The sequence below is a fragment of the Chelonia mydas genome, chromosome 3 (genome assembly GCF_015237465.2).
Source record: "Chelonia mydas isolate rCheMyd1 chromosome 3, rCheMyd1.pri.v2, whole genome shotgun sequence".
NCBI classification, from domain to species: Eukaryota; Metazoa; Chordata; order Testudines; family Cheloniidae; genus Chelonia; species Chelonia mydas.
Window position 1 is genome coordinate 81,253,988 of NC_057851.1, and position 19,527 is coordinate 81,273,514.

The 19,527-nt window shown below is 44.9% G+C and overlaps 1 protein-coding gene across 5 annotated transcripts in view; it reads left to right on the plus strand.

Moving 5' to 3' along the window:
• The window catches only part of FIG4 (FIG4 phosphoinositide 5-phosphatase), a 161,106-nt gene that overhangs the window by 67,456 nt on the left and 74,123 nt on the right, over positions 1-19,527 (plus strand). For all 5 annotated transcript variants that reach the window (XM_037894611.2, XM_037894614.2, XM_037894612.2 and 2 more), the window contains 2 exons: positions 4,159-4,325; positions 18,350-18,488. In XM_037894611.2, the coding sequence (XP_037750539.1) occupies positions 4,159-4,325; positions 18,350-18,488 (306 nt within the window). The remainder of the gene's footprint in view (positions 1-4,158; positions 4,326-18,349; positions 18,489-19,527) is intronic.

The window sequence follows — 19,527 nt, forward strand, 5'->3', positions numbered from 1 at the left end:
TTGTGAAGCTCTGCCTTCTGTATTACATCTCATTTATACTTGTCTTGTCCCTGGTTAACACTGACTCTTACTGTCTGACTTAGTAAAGAGACAATGTTTTGATATATTCATACTTTGAAAATTATTAAACTTTTTACGGTCTTTAAAAAAACATAAGAATGATCATATTGAGTCAGAACAATGGTCCATTAAGCCCAGTTTCCTGTCTTCCAGCAATGGCCAATGCCAGATGCTTCAAAGGGAGCGAACAGAACAGGCAATCATCGAGTGATCCATCCCCTGTCATCCAGTCCCAGCATCTGGCAGTCAGAGGCTTAGGGACACCCAGAGCATGGGGTTGCATCCCTGACCATCTTAGCTAATAGTCATTGGTGGACCTATCCTCCATGAACTTATCTCATCCTTTTTTGAACCCAGTTATAGTTTTGTCCTTCACAACGTCCCGGGCAATGAGTTCCACAGGTCAAGCCCATCTGGTCCTGGGGATTTTTTACTGTTTAATTTAGCAATTTCTTCAAAAACCTCCTCTTTTGATATGCTCAATCTGGAACAGTTCTTCAGATTTGTCACCTAAAAAGAATGGCTCATGTGTGGGATTGTTTCTCACATCCTTAGTGAAGACCAATGTGAAGAATTCATTTAGTTTCCCTACGATAGCCTTGTCTTCCATGAGTGTTCATTTAGTTGAAATGTTGATCGTCTAGTGGCCACACTGATTGGTTTGGCAGGTTTCCTGCTTCTAATGTACTTAAGTTTTTTGCTGTTTTTGAGTCTTTTGCTGGTTGCTCTTCAAATTCTTTTTTGGCCTTCCTAATTATACTTTTACTCTTGACTTGCGAGAGTTTATTCTTCTTTCTGCTTTCCTTATTAGGATTTGACTTCCATTTTTAAAGGATGCCTTTTTGCCTCTAATCACCTCCTTTACTCTGTTGTTTAGCCATGATTGCATTTTTTGGTCCTCTTATTATTCTTTTTAATTTGGGGTTTACATTTAATTTGAGCCTCTATTATGGTGTCTTTAAAATGTGTCCGTTAAGCTTGTGGGCATTTCACTCTTGTGACTGTATCTTTTAATGTCTGTTTTAACTAGTGTCCTCATTTTTGTGTAGTTCCCCTTTCTGAAGTTAAATGCTACTTTTTTGGTATTTCTCCTCCACAAGGATGTTTAAATTTAATTATATTATGGTTGCTTTTACTGAGTGTTTCAGCTATATTCACCTCTTGGACCACCTGTGCTCCATTTAGGACTAAATCAAGAATTGCCTCTCTCCTGGTGGGTTTCCAGGACTAGCTGCTCCAAGAAGCACTTATTAATGGTGTCTAGAAACTTTATCTCTGCATCCCATCCTGAGGTGATATGTACCAGCCAATATGGGGATGGTTGAAATCCCCCATTATTATTGAGTTTTCTATTTTTGTAGCTTCTCTAATCTCCCTGAGCATTTCACGGTCACCATCACCATCCTCGTCAGGTGGTCAATATTATATTCCTACTGCTATACTCTTATTATTGAAGCATGGAGTTTCTAGCCATAGAGATTTTATGGCACTATTTGATTCATTTAAGATTTTTACTATATTTGACTCTTTCTTACACATGTAATGCAAATTGTGCTTACTAGTGGTTTAACAGTTCATTAAATTCCCATAAAGACAATTTCATTGTTAAATTGCAACAGTCTTAAATGAGAGAACTTCCTCCTGAAGGGGTTATAAAATAGCTGAAGGCTAAATCCTGCCTGAGCATCTGTTGGAGACTTAAAGAGCAGGACCATTATAAAGTGTATACTTGTAGGTTTATAACTAACAGGTTCTTTCTAAGAAACCTGGCTGACTTGCTTATTTTATAGGCCTTGATCAGGATATGCAGGCAGGATACAGGAGAATAAATCCACCTCTGTGTTTTTGTTTCAAAGTGGCATCCTGCAACTTTATTAAGTCAGGTTTATTGGGAGTGGGATGATGATGGAATCTCCCAGCGAGCTCAATAGATGAGCTGTAGTCACTTATTGTGGGTCCTGAAGTGAAATCAAAGACCAATTTTGGACCTGCAGCCCTGTTTGCAAGTACCACAGGTTAAGAGAATTGTAGATGAACATGTGCTGCTTTTAGCTTTACTCCTCACACATCTCTCTTTGATTGCAGCAATCCACGAGCTCTCAAGGTCTTTCAGACCGAGGTGGCAGAGGTGCCACCATCAGGTCTTGTCAGATGCTGAGAGCTCCCAGGTATTGTGATCAACATTGCAAGATTGGAGGTTGCCTTGAGAGAGTGTTTTTGTAATGTTTTCTTGGTCTGCAAATAAAACAAGTTCTAGTCTGCAATTCTCCATAAGACTGCCTTCAGTATTCTACTGCCAGACTTATGGACCTCACCATCTCAGCTGCATTCACTATAAAAGCTTTAATGCCCATGACCACACTCCAGAGATACCAGGCATTACTACTTGTGTCAAGTGTGGTGGTAAATGCCTCATTCCAAATAACTAATATTCAGGGTTGGACTCCATTCTGAGTCCTTTTACCACCCCCACAAAGGGGAATATGGGTACCCTTGAGGGGTTACCTCAGAGGTGGGCAAACTGCGACCTGCGGGACAATCCTGCCCAGCCCCTGAGCTCCTGGCCCGGGAGGCTAGGGGCGAGGGGTCTGGTGGCGGTCAGGGAGAAGGAGTGGTTAGATGAGTCAGGGATCCAGGGGGGCAGTCAGGAAGGAGGGGAGGGGTTGGATGGGGCGGCGGGGGGCAGTTAGGGGTGGGGGTCCGGGGGCGGTCAGGGGACCGAGAGTGGGGGGGTGGATGGGGCGGTCAGGGGCCCGAGAGCGGGGGGGTGGATGGGACGGGGGGGTTGGATGGGGAAGGAGTCCTGGGGGGGCCATCTGGGGGCAAGAAGTGGGGGGGTCAGATAGGGGGCAGAGGCCAGGCCATGCCTGGCTGTTTGGGGAGGCACAGCCTCCCCTAACCGGCCCTCCATACAATTTCAGAAACCCGATGCGGCCCTCAGGCCAAAAAGTTTGCCCACCTCTGGGTTACCTTATTCTGTGAAGATTTAAGATCTTCCTTTCTCCCTACAAGCCAACAGCATCCAGCAGTCATTTCCCTGGTCTCTTATTCATGTTTACTTCTGGGAGCTATAAGGATATATATTCTCATTTAATAAATATTTAAGTATCTAAGGTATTATAACTAATGAGCAAGTGTAAGTTTGGTTTTAGAGCCCAGTCCTGTAGTGATTACCCTACTTTGGCAAAACTTCCACGGAAGTGATTATCTGAGTAAACACTCCAAAATTGGACCTGGAATGTATGATCACAGTATTTTAGACTTCATTGTGATTAGGCTAGTGATAATTATGATGTTATCTCTGTTTTTGTAAACTGGCAGCAATATATAGGAGAAAAATATTTCATTTAATAAGGGGAAAAAATCTAGGTATCTCAAGAATTCCACAGTAGTTACTTAAAATGAAGGAATTAAACTTTTAATATTTGGGGAAAATATTTCTAAGTTTCCATTTCTGAACATATTGTTAGGGTTTTATAACTCTAAGATTAATTTCACTCTGTTAAAATCTACCTGTTTGTTAAAATAAGCACAGATATATATTTACTTGGCCTTCTTATGGTCCCTGATGTATACCATTTATACCTTTCTCTCTCTCTCTCTCACACACACTCACTCACTCACACACACATCCATGTGTATACGTATGTGATGTGTACAATAATTTCTTTGTGCATGCCCTGATAAGGCTAATATCTGAAGTGGGCAGCAGGAGGAGATTATCAGAAAAGTTTGGTGCTTTGATCTTTGAGTCTTTTAGACCAGAGCAGATGTAGAGTTAGTTGCCCAGTACATGCTTAGTTTGTTTAAGAGAATGTTGCAAAAGAACACTTAACTCCTCTTGCAGTAGTTGCCACCTCTGTAATCTTTACTAGCTAAATTAACATTTTGGAAAGACAACTGGCTTTTCTGGTTCAGAAGTATGACACTCGTTACGTTAACCGAAAATAGTTTATTTGGAATTCTACCTACTTACCTTTAAGTCTTTTTAAAACATAAAGGTAAGTAAGTAAAGGTAAGTAAAATACAGAGTAGAGAAGCATTCACTTTCTAGTAGTGGTGATAGAATTCTCAGATATTTTGGTTTCATTGGTTTAGATTGTTTGAGGAGTTGTATGAAGATCATGGAGACACACTTTCTCTGCAATATGGAGGTTCTCAACTTGTTCATCGAGTAAAAACCTACAGGAAGATAGCACCATGGACCCAGCATTCCAAAGATATTATGCAGACACTCTCAAGATATTACAGTAATGCTTTTTCAGGTAAATGGAATTCATGAGTGTTTTCTTTTAAGCCAGTATTTAGATAGCAATATGTACATACATATCTTGCTTTCTTTGCATTAGTAAATATTGCTTGTCAGTAGCTGGTTTCTGCAAATTTAGGGAAATATTTAAAAAAGAGCATTTTAAAACAGCTGGTTACTTTGATCACTGAAATTCTGTGATAATAGGATAATATCTTTTATTGGACCAATTTCTCTTGGTGAGAGAGACAAGCATCAGCCACACAGAGCTTTTCTTCCAGTCTTGGAAAAGTATTCCAAGCGTCACAGCTAAATGCAAGATGGAACAGATTGTTTAGTATAAGCAGATAGCACATATTCTAAGGGACCATTCAAGGTTTATGACAATAGACACATTCAGTGTGTTTAAGATTTTTTTTCTCCTCCATTAACCTCTGGATTTTACACTGGGAAACTTTAGGGTAAAGAATTAGGTGATTTGGTTATATTGATGCTAATCTGACGTGTCCTCTGGTTTTTTGTTTGTTTTTTTTTCCACTCTAAAATCTGCTGAGTTCTCTAGCCACAGCCTTGTATTTTTCATCTGAGAATCTTACATTTTGTTTTTCAGATATTAATGAAGTATGTCCACCATGACCAACCCTATGTGTTAGGGTATGTCAGTATTATCGCTGTTTATGGATGGGGAAGCAGAAGCATAGAAAGATTTAGTGATTTGCCTAAAATCACACTGCAAGTCAGTTTCAGAACTGCAATTAGAAACTGCCTGCTGACTGCTAGGCTCATGCCTAACCCATTAGATCACAGTGTCATTTAACCTTGTCTTTTGCCCATTTGTAACAATGGGTGATGATAACAGTAATTGGCAGTTACATAGCACTTTTTCATCTGTCCTCAGAGCCCTTGGGGTAAGCATTACTAACCACATTATACAGATGGGAGAGATAAGGCACAGATTGGTTAAGTGATTTGCCTGGAGACACTCTGGTCTAGATGAAGCCTGGATCTGCAAGCAGGTGACCTGAGTTGCAGTCTTGATTCTAACACTTCCTGGCTCTGTACCTTAACTTCTCTGTGTCTCAGCTTCCTTTTCCATATCTGAAAAATAGAGGTAGTGATGATTGCCTCCTAAATGGGGCTACTGAGGCTTAAACAATGTTTCCAAAGTATTAAGGCAGGTCAGTGGCAAAGGTGAGAATAAAACTCAAAAATGGCTCAATTGAATTTGCTGTAACTTTTAAAATAGTAAATAAAAATTCACCTTTTAGGCAGAGACCAAGCATAAACAAATTCCTTGTATGTTGAATTTTTTTGAGACAGTTATGAGCATGAGAAAAAGTGGAGGATTGTAATGGAAGTTGGAATTCAGCTCTTTTACTGAAGAGTTGCTGCTACTTCTGGTTAATATATTGTAATAAAGTTACAGCCTTCTTACACTTCTAAAAACAATGAATATGAGCAATCATTTAGGCATACCCTTGACAAGCTCTCTGACAGGCTTGAATTCTACCATTTTTTGTTTCCTTTTAACTGCTGGCAGAAAAGTTGGAAGAGCATGTTCTTCTTCGAGAGCTTGCTCATGTCGATTTTCATTCTAGGTGTGCACTCGCATTGGAGTGCGGGCATTGGAGACTTTTACCAGGGGTCGGCAACCTTTCAGAAGTGGTGTGCCGAGTCTTCATTTATTCACTTTAAATTAAGGTTTTGCGTGCCAGTAATACATTTTAATGTTTTTAGAAGGTCTCTCTCTATAAGTCTATATATTATATAACTAAACTGTTGTCGTATGTAAAGTAAACAAGGTTTTCAAAATGTTTAAGAAGCTTAATTTAAAATTAAATTAAAATGCTGATCTTACGCCGCCGGCCCGCTGAGCCCGCTGCCAGCCTGGGGTCCCGGCCCTGCCCACATAGAGTGGGTAGCTACCTTCTCCCTGGTTCTAGCCCATTGTCTTCCTCTCTCTGTGCACTGAGCTGAGGGTGGGAGTGCACTGAGCACAGAGCTGGGGGTGAGGGATCAGGCTGGGGGTTGGGGTGTAGGGTCTGGCCAGGAGCTAGAATGAGGGAGGGGGCTCAGGGTTGGGGCAGGAGGTTTGGGTGTGGAGTGCTTACAAGGGCAGCTCCCATTTGGTGTAAGGGGTGCAGGTGGGAATGTGGTGGGGGGAAGTGCAGGAGCTCCCGTTTGGTGCTCAGGGTGGGGGTGGGAATGTGGGGGGTGCAAGAGTCAGGGCATGGGGTGTGGGGGGGGCTGGGTATGTGTGGGGGGTGCAGAGGGCTGGGGGCATGTGAGGGGAGGGCAGGAGTCAGGGCATGGGGTGTGGGGGGGATATGCCCTGATTCTACCCCACGGCCCCGTTCCCATCTCTTCTCCGCCTCCTCCCCGGAGCAGCGAGTGCACTCCTGCTCCACTTCTCCCCCTCCCTTGCAAGGGCCATCAGCTGATAGGGGCAGGGAGGGAGAGGAGGGACAGGAACCCAGCATGCCGGCAGGGAAGGGGGACCTTGCCTGTCCTGCAGCAGCAGCCTGCAGGACCAAGGAAGAGGGACAGGAACCCAGCATGCCTGCGGGGGAAGGGGGACCTTGCCTGCCCTGCAGCAGCTGCCGGCAGGACCAAAGAGGAGGGACAGGAACCCAGCATGCCGGCGGGGGGAAGGGGGACCTTGCCTGCCCTGCAGCAGCAGCCGCTGGCAGGACCAAGCTTCTTCACCCTGCCCCCGTGGTGGGAGGGCGGGGGGTGGAGAAGAGCGGGCTGGGACAGGCAGGATTTTTAATGGTACGCTGCTGCCTGCCAGGGTCCCAACTGCTGGCCCAGCTCAGCCCGCAGCTGGCCTGGGTTTGCTTGCCATAGGTTGCTGACCCCTGCCTTAGTGGTATCCGGAGGGCCAGCTGTGGCGCCCCCCTTGAGTGCCGGGCTCATGCGTCGGTATGTCAGATGCCATCATCCCTTTGCCCTCTCAGTTCCTTCTTACTGCTCATGGTGGTTAGTTGAGTGCCTTTCCTTGCATAGCAAGAGCTAGCGGTTTCGTCTCTTCTTACTTCAAGCCTTAGGGCCTTGTAAATAGTTGTTTATAGTAGTTAGTGTTAAGTAGTTAAGTGTATTTAGAAGTTAGAGTCCCAACAGGGACTTTGCCCCAGGTGGTTTAAGCCCTGTGCGGACTGTAACAGGCCTGTGCCTTTAAGTGACCCCCACAGCAGCTGCCTCAAGTGCTTGGGGAATCGCATGTGAAGGACAAGTGTCGTATTTGTAAAAAATTTTGACCCAGGACTCAGAAAGAGTGGGATATTCATTTGCGGACTCTCCTCATGGAGGCTGCCCTTCATCCGGCTTCCGAGTCGTCCCGCCAAGACTCGCCTAGTATTTCGGTGTGCACCCCCAATACCGGGCTCTGCCTGGCACTGTTCCCCATCACTGGTGCCCAGAAAAAAAATGAAGAACCACAGCTCCCTGGCACCAGGCAAGAAAGGCCCTGGGGCATCGAGCAAAGGACCCAGTTTGGGCCGCCCTGCCACTTCAGAGCCACATGGACATGCCACCTCCACTGGGGCCTGTTAGGAGGCTTATTCCTTCACCCACTTACTTCCCTGGTCCTTCTCGCATGAACAGAGAGCAACAATACCCGAAGTCCAAAGGTGCAAACAATTCTAAGTTTATTGGGGTGAACTTCCAGGAAGCATGATTCCAGTTTCCTTCCTTAGTGCCCCCCTTCCCAGCTCTGACACCACAGAGGCTTACCTGTGTCCCTGTTCCCATTTCCCCCTTTAGCTAAACATGATTCCAATTTCCCCACCCCCATTCCCTGTTCCCATTTCCCTCACCCACCCCCACCCACACACCCCCTCACTTCCTGATTGACTGCAGACTATATAGTAAAACTTGAGTTCTGCTTAGCTATACCTTAAATTTCAGTAAAATGATTGGTTAACTAACCAATCCTAACATATTGTAACATGATTATTTAACCAATTATATCCCACCACCTTAATTAGTTTACACCCAGCAAAATTAATTATACAGCAGACAGAAACAATCACAGAACCAGACAGAGATTATGCAGACAAACAATAGGGAAATGGGGACTACAGTGATAGAGCAAACACAGAAATGAGGATTTCACATCCCAGCTATTGATAAGTGAGTTCTTGCCAGACAGGATGTTATCAAACTAAGTTTCCTTTTACATCTTCTAGGCACTTCCCTTTCTCTGGAGGCAATAGGCGTTATCAGGACAGGATTGTATTCCTAACAGCCCAATAGCACCTTATTTCAATGTGACTAGTTTGGAATTTGAGGATGTGACCGTTCGCTTCCCAGCTTATGGCTGCCTCTGCTGCTTAGCCAAAGGCCTTAGCCTAAGCACAGGGCCTCAGACTGTCTCAGTAAGAGAAGGCTCTTACAGCAGCAGACAGTGATTTTGATTCTTTCTTTTATACCTCTAACTAGCCAAGTGATAAGAATACACCTAAATTCTTAGAGTATAGGCCTTTACAGACAGGCCTGAATATCTATATCCTAACAGGGCCCTTAGTCCCTTAAAGGATCCACCACCGGCTCCCGGGAGTGGTAGGGGACCCAAACTTCTGACGGCATTGACACCTTCCCAAGCTTCCCCCATCACTGATAGAGCAGAGGCCTCCGCCCACGCTGCTGGCACCACGCGTGCCGCAGGAAGCAGCAAAGACTCCCTACGAGGGCAAGCCAGCTGCTAAGACTCCTCGTGGGGCAGTGGAGTGCTGCCAGTTCCCAGAGACAAGCAGCACTCTCCATCTCCGTGCCACAGATCTCCGCTGTCGCACCCCAGATCCTCTGGGCTCACCCTCAGTCACCAGCACTGCGATCGCAGTCCCCGCAATTTTGAAGCAGATCGCCTTGTGGGGGGCTCTGGTCTCCATTCCATTGGCACCAATTTCCCTCCCGCTTCTTGTCCTCTCAGCGCAGATCTGTCGCCTGCCCCCCGGGGGAGTGCTCCCCATTGTGATTCCGGTCCCCCTGGGACTTGTCCCCTCAATACTGACACCGATCCTCAAACTCCAAACACCCGTCTCCAGAAGCGATGGTCAGCAGGCAGACTCAGGCGTCAGTGGCCCACCATGGTCAATGGAAGGGAATTTCTCCAGCACAGAAGGGCAGCGCAGCCCCTTGTCAAGACCCCACTGGCATAAATGGGCACCTGAGGCCGCGTCGACGTCTATAGCGCTGCCTTGGCAGAACGGCCAGTGCAATGGCCTTATTGGAGTGTGTGAGCATGCCCCCTTTACACCACTCATCTGCCGCCGCCTTGGAGCAATAGCAGGCTCGGTGCATGAGATCCACTCGGAGGTTGGGATAGAGGAGACAGTGCCCACCCCAAACCCTCCTTCCCCGGTGGTACAGTCGTCATCTTCATCCCCAGACAAAGCGGTTGTGGGACCTTCAAGGGCCAGCCCACCAGACAATTTTAAGGAACACCAGGCCCTGCTTCGATGGGTGGCTGAGAACTTGGACCTATGGAGGAGGAGATGGAGGTGGAGGAGATGGCCGAGCAGGCAGACACCTTGTTCAATGTCCTCTCAGCCTCTACCCTTGCACGTGTTGCACCAACAGTGCATGGCGGGGTCCTGAAAATTGCCAAGGCCCTCTGGCAAACCCTGTCCTCCATCCCTCCCACCTCCAAAAGGGCAGAAAAGAAGTACTTTGCCCCAGCCAAAGGGTTCAAGCACCTTTATACCCACCCATCTCCTGGCTCGCTGGTTGTCTCTGTGGCCAACGAAAAGGTCAAGCAGGGGCACACTAGTTCAGCTCCCAAAAATAGAGGCCAAAAGACTGGACTTTTTTGGGAGAAAAATTTATTCACCAGCCAGCCTGCAATTCCAGGTGGCGAACCATCAGGCCCTCTTGGGACTCCCTCCATAAGTTCAAGGAGTCCCTCCCTCATGGTCTGGTCCAGGAATTCGGCACCCTGGTGAAGGAGGGCACTGCGGCGGGCAGGCGCTCTCTCCAGATGACACGGGATGCGGCTTACTTGGCAGCTAGGGTGGTCACGTCAGCGGTGGTCATGAAGCACAGCCTCTGGCTTCAGACCACCGGCCTATCCCAAGAGATGCAGACCTCTATCCAGGACCTCCCATTTGATGGGAACGGTCTCTTTTTGGAGCAGACTGATGCGATGCTGCATGGGTTAAAGGACACTCGGGACACCCTTCGCTTGCTGGGCATGCCTACGCTGCAATCTGCACGGAAACAGTTCTGGCCACCCCTGCTGCCAAGGTCTTGGCAGCCTCATCAAGGGTCTGCAAGGAGAAGGAGTAGACACACAAACTTTAGTCATCACCACCCTTCCTTCTCCCGCTCACTCATGCAGTCTGGCCTCTGCAAGCATGGCTGGTGTCAGTCTATATCCCCAACAGGCACGACCTACACTGGGTAGTCAGAGTGCCAGACCACATCAGGTCATCCCCTGGATTGGTGGTTGGACCCTGGTTGGTGTTGGAGGAAGTCCCCTCCGTGACCCCGTCCCCGTCACTGACCCGTGTCTCCAGTGCTTCGGACCTGGGCTGGGGAACCCACCTGGGTGAGCTGAGCACCCAGGGCCACTGGTTGCAGACTGATCTGGCCCTCCACATTGTCAGGGAGCTCAGAGCAGTTTGTGCCTTCCTGCCAGTGCCGTTGATTTACAGGGTCCTTGTGAAGATCAACCAAGACAGGGCAAGAATTATCCTAATAGCTCCCGCGTGGCCTCGCCAGCACTGGTTCGGCACGTTGCTGAGCCTTTCAGTAGCCGCCCAACTGTAGCTGCCCCTCTGGCTGGATCTACTGTCCCAGCCTTTTTGCATCTGAACCTGATGGCACTGCACTTGACCATTTGGCTACTACATGGCTAAGCATGGACAAACGGGCATGCTCGGCCTGCGTTCAGCCGGTCTTGCTGGGTAGCAGGAAACCCACCACCAGAGCGACTTACTTGGCCAAATGGAAAAGGTTCATGTGCTGGGCCTCGGAACAGCATATTCAGGCTTAGCAGGCCCTACTGCAGGAGATCCTGGATTATCTGCTGCACCTCAAACTCCAAGATTTGTCCCTGTCATTGATCAAGGTCCACCTGGGTGCTATCTTGGCTTTCCATCCTCCATTCCAAAGCAGGTTGATCTTCGCTCACAACATGATGGCATGATTTTTGAAAGGTCAGGAGTGTCTCTACCTGCACGTCTGGGATCTCTTCCCCCTCCGAGACCTGAATCTCAAGCTGTTGAGCCTCTGGCTTCCTGCTGTCTCCTGCTTCTCTCCTGGAAGGTTTCGTTTCTGGTCGTGTTATCATCAGCCCACAGGGTGTCTGAGATCAGGGCACTTACCGTATAGGGCGGCTCTGAAGTCTTCTACAAGAATAAGGTCCAGCTGCAACTGCACCCAGCATCTCTGTCCCAGGTCGTTTCCCAGTTTCATACTGGCCAGGACATATACTTACCCATCTTCTTTCCAAAGCCTCATGCATCAGATGAGGAGCGCAGGCTACACTCCTGGATGTCAGGAGGGCACTGGGCTTCTACATAGACAGAACAAAGCTGTTCCACAAGTCAGCGCAGTTGTTCGTTGCGGTGGCTGACACAATGAAAGGTCACTCGGTGTCCGCTCAGAGGATTTTGTCCTGGATCATGGCCTGCATCCTCTACTGCTATGAGTTGGCGAAGGTGCCTCTGCCAGCTGTCATGATGGCACACTAGACTTGGGCACAAGCGTTGTCAGCAGCCTTCCTGACACAGGTACTAATCCAAGAGATCTGTCGGGCCGCTACCTGGTTGTCTGTCCACACGTTCATGTCTCATTATATGCTTACCCAGCAAGCTCGAAACGATGCTGGCTTTGGCAGAGCAGTGCTGCAAGCTGCAAGACTGTGAACTCCAAGTCCACCTCTATTGATACTGCTTGTGAGTCACCTAGAATGGAATCTACATGAACAAGCACTCAAAGAAGAAAAAACAGTGACCTACCTTTCAAAACTGTTGTTCTTCGAGATGTCTTGCTCATGTTCATTCCATTACCCACCCTCCTATCCCTCTGTTGGAGTTGCCAGCAAGAAGGAACTGGGAGGGCATAGGGCTGGCGGTGCTTGATATACCGAAGCATGAGTGCTGCACACAAGGGGATGCCACGGCTGGCCCTACGGATACTGCTAAGGCAAAAGTCTCTGATGACTGTGCATGTGGGCGCATGCACACCTAGAATGGAATGGACATGAGCAACACATCAAAGGACAACAATTACAAAAGGTAGGTAACTGTTTTTTCTAGGTATAATTTCTATTTTTTTATGCTTTTCATACAGAAAATTATGTGGCACTATAGTCTTAAATGTTAGTGTTACAACACATGATTATATGTTTCTGGAATCTAAAATAATCCGTTTATTCACATATGGGGCTGGACACAGTAAACTACCTTCTAATGGTGTATGAAAGCAAACTAATTGCTATGCCCTTTTAGTCCTGTGGTTTTACAGTCCCAGTTCTGCTGAATCTCTCATGATTTAGTAATTTGTCATAAAAATTCAGTTGGAAACACAGATTGAGAGCACTAGATTATTTTAGACTAATTCAATCAAATGGCCCCTTCAGCTCCTGTTTTTTTTCTAACAGAGCTTAAAAAATGTGCTAGAACACACGTACAGTGTATAGTATCTTTTTAAAAATCTATGCAGGATCTTCCTACCTCCTGTACATAATTTCAGCAACCAGTGATAACATTAAAGGGGAAGAAAGCTGTTTATACTTTCATCTGTGCTCCGCTTTATACTGATTTGTACCAAAAGCAGCACACTTTTTTTAATGTACCATATACCATACCAGATCAGGAAGTTGGTCTATAAAGCCCAGTATCCTGTTTTCTCTTATGGCCAGTATTTCAAAGGAAGACAAAACCTTCCATGTATATGATGATCCAAAATTGGCATAAAATTATTTAGCCTTAAAATACTGGGGGATCACTTTTTCCCACTTCATTAAAATTTCTGATGTTTGGTCCTTGCTGTTGCAGGTACACTGCTCTGAAGAGTTATCTGTAGAAGATCTTTCAGATCATATTTTAAATCTGGTTTCAAACTGACTTTAGGGATAAAATGACAACAAGAAATCCATTGATAACCCTTCTTCACCTTCTGTTAAATTTAACATACAACTTCATGCTTATGTTTATAAGTACAGAAAGAAAGCTAGAACCCTGATGCATTACAATGTTTTAACACTGACATTTTTCTGCTACTAAAGAAAACAATATAGTCCCTTTAGAGTATAGTTGTTGTTGTCAACTTAGAGATTTGTTCTATAATTCACTAAGTAATATTTGCCTAAATTCCGAAACAGTTTTTCAGTAGAACATAATAAACTGTATTTTATCATCTTTCATTTAAATAGTAAGATACTGAGTTAGTTCAATAAATTACACTGAAACAAGACAACAGTTAGTTTCAAAATGCTTGCAATTCCTGATGTATAAAACAATGATCAATGTGTAAAAAAAAGTTAATCTCTCTATAGAGGGTTTTTTTAAAAAAAAAAAGTATTAAAGATGATGTGTAAGCCATTGCTCTTACAAAGTCAAAGTCATCCTCCTGAGCAACACAGCTTTTCGGGTTTTATTTAGCACTTTTATTCATACTACCTACCAGCTGTACAGCAAGAATGAATGAGTCCTGTATATTATGTGCTCCTGTATTTGGAGTTTTACTCTGCCCTTCTTTACTTTAAAAAAAAATATTTTTTTTTTGCTGTATCATCATCCAGGTTTATTTCAAAACTTTTTATTGGTTCTAGCATGGTCTCATAGTCCTCCTCATTCTCTGACCATCTGTGGGTTAAGTCTTAGCAGACTAACCATTTTGCAGAGGAAATGCAGCCTGCATGCCCAAAGGGGCCTACTGTATACATCAAGAAACAGTCTTTATAAGCTGAATCTGTTAAGCAAATAGGGGGCATGGTGAGGAGCAAGGAAGCAGGTGAAGGGAGCATGTTGAGAAGCAGGGCTCTGTGAAGGGACATGGGTATGGGGGATCCTGGTGGAAAGTCAGAGGGGGGAAACAAGGGGATAGGAAGAAGTTGTGTGTGGGGAGAATGGGGGGGAAAAAGTGAGGCTGGTAGGTGAAGGAGGATGTTGGTAAATTGGTGAGGGTTCAGATGAGGGCCACAAGAATAATTAAAGGATTGGAAAACACGCCTTATATTTAGGCTTAGCTGAATTTGATTTTTATTTTTAAAAATGTTGATGGATAATATCTGTTTATGTCTAAGCAGTGCACAGTTGTGGGAAATTATGGGTATGGGGGTCAGACAATAATTCTTTAATGACCGAAGTCAATGAAATTCAAAAAGTTAAAGCTTTATAATCTTTCCAAAAATTGTCAACATCACATGCCACAATACACAAAGTAAATGTTCTTAAATCAGTCTCTGTGTTCTCAAGCAGCATTTTCCTTTGCCTATCTGTAAATTTCAGTTATTGATAGAAATACTTTTTCTGTCTGTGTGTGTACGGTGAAATCAACATTTACCAACACTTACTTCACACCGATAAAAGTTTAATCCCTCCAAGCCTATTTATAGTGAGAGACTCAAGGAGCTCAGTCAGTTTATCTTAATAAAGAGAAGGTTAAGGGGTGTCTTGGTCACAGTCTAGAAATACCTACTTGAGGAACAGAAATTTGATAATGAGCTCTTCAGTCTAGCAGACAAAGTTATAACACAATCCAATGGCTGGAGGCTGAAGCTGGACAAATTCAGACTGGAAAGTCATTGGAACAACTTACTTAGGGTTGTGGTGGATTCTTCATCACTGGCAATCTTTAAGTCAAGATTGGATGCTTTTCCTAAAAGGTATACTCTAGTTCAAAAAGGCATTAATTCAGGGAAATCCTGTGGCATTTGTTATACAGGGGGTAAGGCTAGTTAAACAAGTGGTCCCTTCTGGCTTTATGATTGATGAACGTATGAAAGCAGAAGAGAGAGGAGGTGCACCTTTGGCTCATCAGAGTAGAGTCTCCCCTCTGCTTTTTCCATTCCTGATGCCTTACAGGGCACACCCTGCTTTTTTGTTAGTCTTCACACAAGCCTCCAGTCTCCACTCACCTCCTCCTGAGCACCATCCATAGCCTGTTAAAGTCCTGTGCCTTTCCACAACCCTACCTCCACCAAATTTCCACACACCTCTGTTCAACACACTCACAACCACTTGCAAGCCTCTTGACTCTGTGAAGATGTTCCATGTTGCAGGGAAGGGAGCACACCTGTTGAGGATATAGGAAGCCAGATGAGTAGCGAGTTTTCATTGAGCAGTTGACTGATGCCGTGTGGGTTTCCTGAAGCCCAGGCTGAGGCATCAGTGCTTGATGGATTTTTCCACATCTGCTCTGTGCCCCATGGTACACCGAGGCATCAGTCATGGGGTAACTTTGCTCCATTGCGGAGATGCAATTTCTGGGGGCAACCCTGCCTCTGTGGCACATGCACTTGGTTCCCCTGGTTCTGCTTTCTGTGTGTTGGAGAGCTCAGACAGTGGTTCTGAGAGAGCAAAGTGTATCTGCTGAAGCACTGGCTCTTGAACTGTTCCACACCAGTAATGCCTCAGTATGCTGGGGATTGGAGGCAGTAGTACAGGGAGTCCTTCAAGTGTCAGTATCTCTGAGCTCTACCCTCCATGCACAGCTCTATCCAAAGGCCCCTGCACACCAGCCTTTTACTCTTTGCACAGGCCCCCTACACATACCTGCTAATGTCTTTGTTTACCCGTACATAACCACTCGCCATCCCAGAGCTTGATCTTGCCTCCATACCACACCCCTGTAGTCTCTGCAACCTAGCCTGTTTTCCTGCCTCAACAGCTGGTTAGTGAATGAGAGTTACAGATATTTGGAAAATTTTAATGAACAAAATTTTTCATTTTCATGTTTTATCTAAAATTGTTTACAGAGATGCCAACCCTCCCTAATTTTCCAAAGTCATCCTGATTTTTAAATGTATTTATGAAATTACTAAATCAGGATTAAATCTACACATTTTGCAATTGTATTTCAAAATGGGAGGAGTGTCTGTTGTGTGTCACTCATCACTCAAATCCAATGAACACAGTGCCATGGCTACAAGGTCATTTTTCACCACCATCAGCGTCCTGTGCAGGTTGCCCACAGCACAGCCATATGCATGCCATGTATAGTGTATACCATTTTGGCAGTCACACTAGGGGAGGCTTACAGGGTTGGCTCCTTGGTTGCATCAGTGAGATTCCCTGGGTGGGGGTGTCTTTCCCAGGCCAGTGCACCTGCACCGGGCCCAAACACATGGCTGTTGCTTGCACCACTGCTGCAGGGAGCAGAGTGCTTGGCCAAGAGGACCAACAGAGTACAGTGAGTGGGGTGCACTCTCCCCCATGCCTTTTCCCTCAGCACAGCTAATGGTACCTGGCACTGTCCCAGCCAGATGGCTCTGGGTCTGGGACAGGCTGAGCAGCTGCCTGCAACACCAGTAAATATCTCCATCAACCCCAGTGCCACCTGCGCCTGTTATTAGTCCCTCATCTCCCTGAGATCAGCTGACACTGGGCACCTACCCTTTATCCGCTCATCTCCACTCCTCCAACCTCATCAAGCAGCCCCCTTCACCTCCATCTCCTCTCCTACCAACCCCAACAAGTCTGTTCCATGCTCTATGAAACTCACCAAATGCATCTTTCAGACCAACCTGACACTCCATTCCACTCAAGCACCTGGCTAACTGACACCTATCCCTCCAGGGGCACCTGGTGACCCATCAGCCCACCTCTCATCTCGGGGGGGCAGGATGACATCACAGTATACCATAAGATAAATTTCTGGGGGCAACCCTGCCTCTGTGGCACATGCACAGAGTGTGAAGTGAAGGTCATTCTGATAGGTGGCAAGCTGTGGTGATTTTGAGTGGGTTGAGGTGCTGGATTTACCACTCAAGCCAAAGCTTATGGGTTAGAATCATAGAATCTCAGGATTGGAAGGGACCTCAGGAGGTCATCTAGTCCAACCCTCTGCTCAAAGCAGGACCAATCCCCAATTTTTGCCCCAGATCCCTAAATGGCCCTCTCAAGGATTGAACTTACAACCCTGGATTTAGCAGGCCAGTGCTCAAATCACTGAGTTATCCCTGCCCCCTTTGTAGTTCATTAATATGGTCTACAGTGCATTAATACAGTCCAGCAGGGTCCAACTGGGGCAGTTAAAATGCAACACAATGCCTGTGGCTTGGATGGTGAATTGAGCACCCCAACCCCGTTGACAAAATGAGCCAAATACACCAAAAAAGTATGCAAAAAGGTTTCAGAAGTGCTTGTGAATGAGTGAGAAAATGGCCAATGTCATGGTTGCACCTGGTCATGGCTATTAGTGTTACTAAATATTACTTCAGCGTGTACCACTATTATTACTGTAATATGCACAAAAGTGCATCTGAAATGCACAGCAAGCATTCAAGAAACTACCCCAGATGCATTGTCTGTGTTTGGTTTTGTACCTTTGAGACTTAGTGCTGCTCCAAGCAGCATCCTTAATTCCTCCCTAATTTTTTTCATAAGTGTCCCAAAAAGCCTCAGAGTAAACCTGGCACCTCTGATATTAGCTGATGTATCTGAGCAGTTGTATTAGCTAATTGTGATTAAGCTCTGGTTATTCCAAACAAATGGAGCAAATCTTTTTGTATGTAGCTTTAAAAGTTCAAATGTCTTCGTTGTTATTGGAAGGTGGCTGTGTGTGAAGTATGAAGTTTGTAGAGACTATTGTTTAGACAGAAGAATCATAAGAAATGTGAAGAAAATAAGTCAAAATATCTAAAAAGGAAGCACTTTACTAACTTTTGCAGCAGAATAGTTTTTAACATATTAATACTTAAAAATGTCAATTGTTGTCTGGAAAGTTTAAGTTCAAGCCCTGAAGTGTAAAACAGTGGGATTTTAGTCTTGCTTTAAGTGTAGATTTCATAACTATGGTGGTGTTACTACTGCCTCCATCATATTTTTGTGAGCATAAACAGAACATCCCGGTGTACCTCTTTTTTTACAGATGCTGACAGGCAAGACTCAATTAACGTATTTTTGGGAGTATTCCAGCCTGCAGAAGGAAAACCTCATCTTTGGGAACTTCCTACAGACTTTTACTTGCATCACAAGAACACTATGAGTCTTTCACAGACAAGGAGAAGGTATTTTGTAGTTCCCTATTTATCATTCACTTTCATAATACGTGTTCAAAATTTAAAAACCTTTAAATTGATTTTGAACAACTGTCTCAAAAATACATTTCACTTTGCAAAATAAGCAAGTAAATTACTCTGCCTTGCAAAGGTGGGTTATTTGAAACAAATACATCATTGCCATATTTTAAACATTTGTAAAAGCATTAATTATCATAATCTCCTTTTATGAAATGTCTGACATTTTGTTTTAATTAAATGAGTCCATCTGATGGAAAAGGACAGATTAAAAAGATGGAATTTCATATGAATGAAGCTTGCAGTTTGAAATGATCTGCTATTTTATTGAAGTCCAGTTACCAGCATTTCATTAATCTGCAGGCTAAAAGTATTTCTGTTAAATTTCAGCTAGTCACATTTATTGATGTAGCAATGTATTTGAAATACTGTGATTAGCATTCAGTTTTTTCTGGGACACAACCAGTTTTCAGGAGTACATGCTCAGAAAATGTAGACCAAGAAATGTGCATTTCTATTTTTTACCCATCTCCAGACCCCATCCCAATCTAGTCCAGTTTGAAGATCGTATCAATCCAGTTTTATCTGTCATCCCATTTGTGCATTATAGTTTATAAACAATAATAAAGCCGAAGTACTTGATATGGGAGATGATTTTTGAGGATAACTTCATCATATTGAATGACTGTTTAGAATTGTAATGACTGACCACGTCTCTACATTATACTAATTTTAAAAGAACAGGTGATATTGGAAACTTTCTACAGAGACCCTTTCAAAGCTGCTACTGGTGCTTCACCTGATTTTGTTAGATGTTCCGACATTATTTTGATCCTGCCTACTTGTTCATCCTTTTGTGGGCTTGGTCACTTCAGTTGTTGGATTTGAAATTCTGCTTTAGATTTTATCTGGAGAAGATTCAGGTCCCTTAAAAAAAATCCGTATAGCCACTGGTTTCATCTTAACGCTATGCATCAGGTCATCCTGCGTCCAAAAGAACTGTTTCTAAATGACCATTTTCTATTGTATT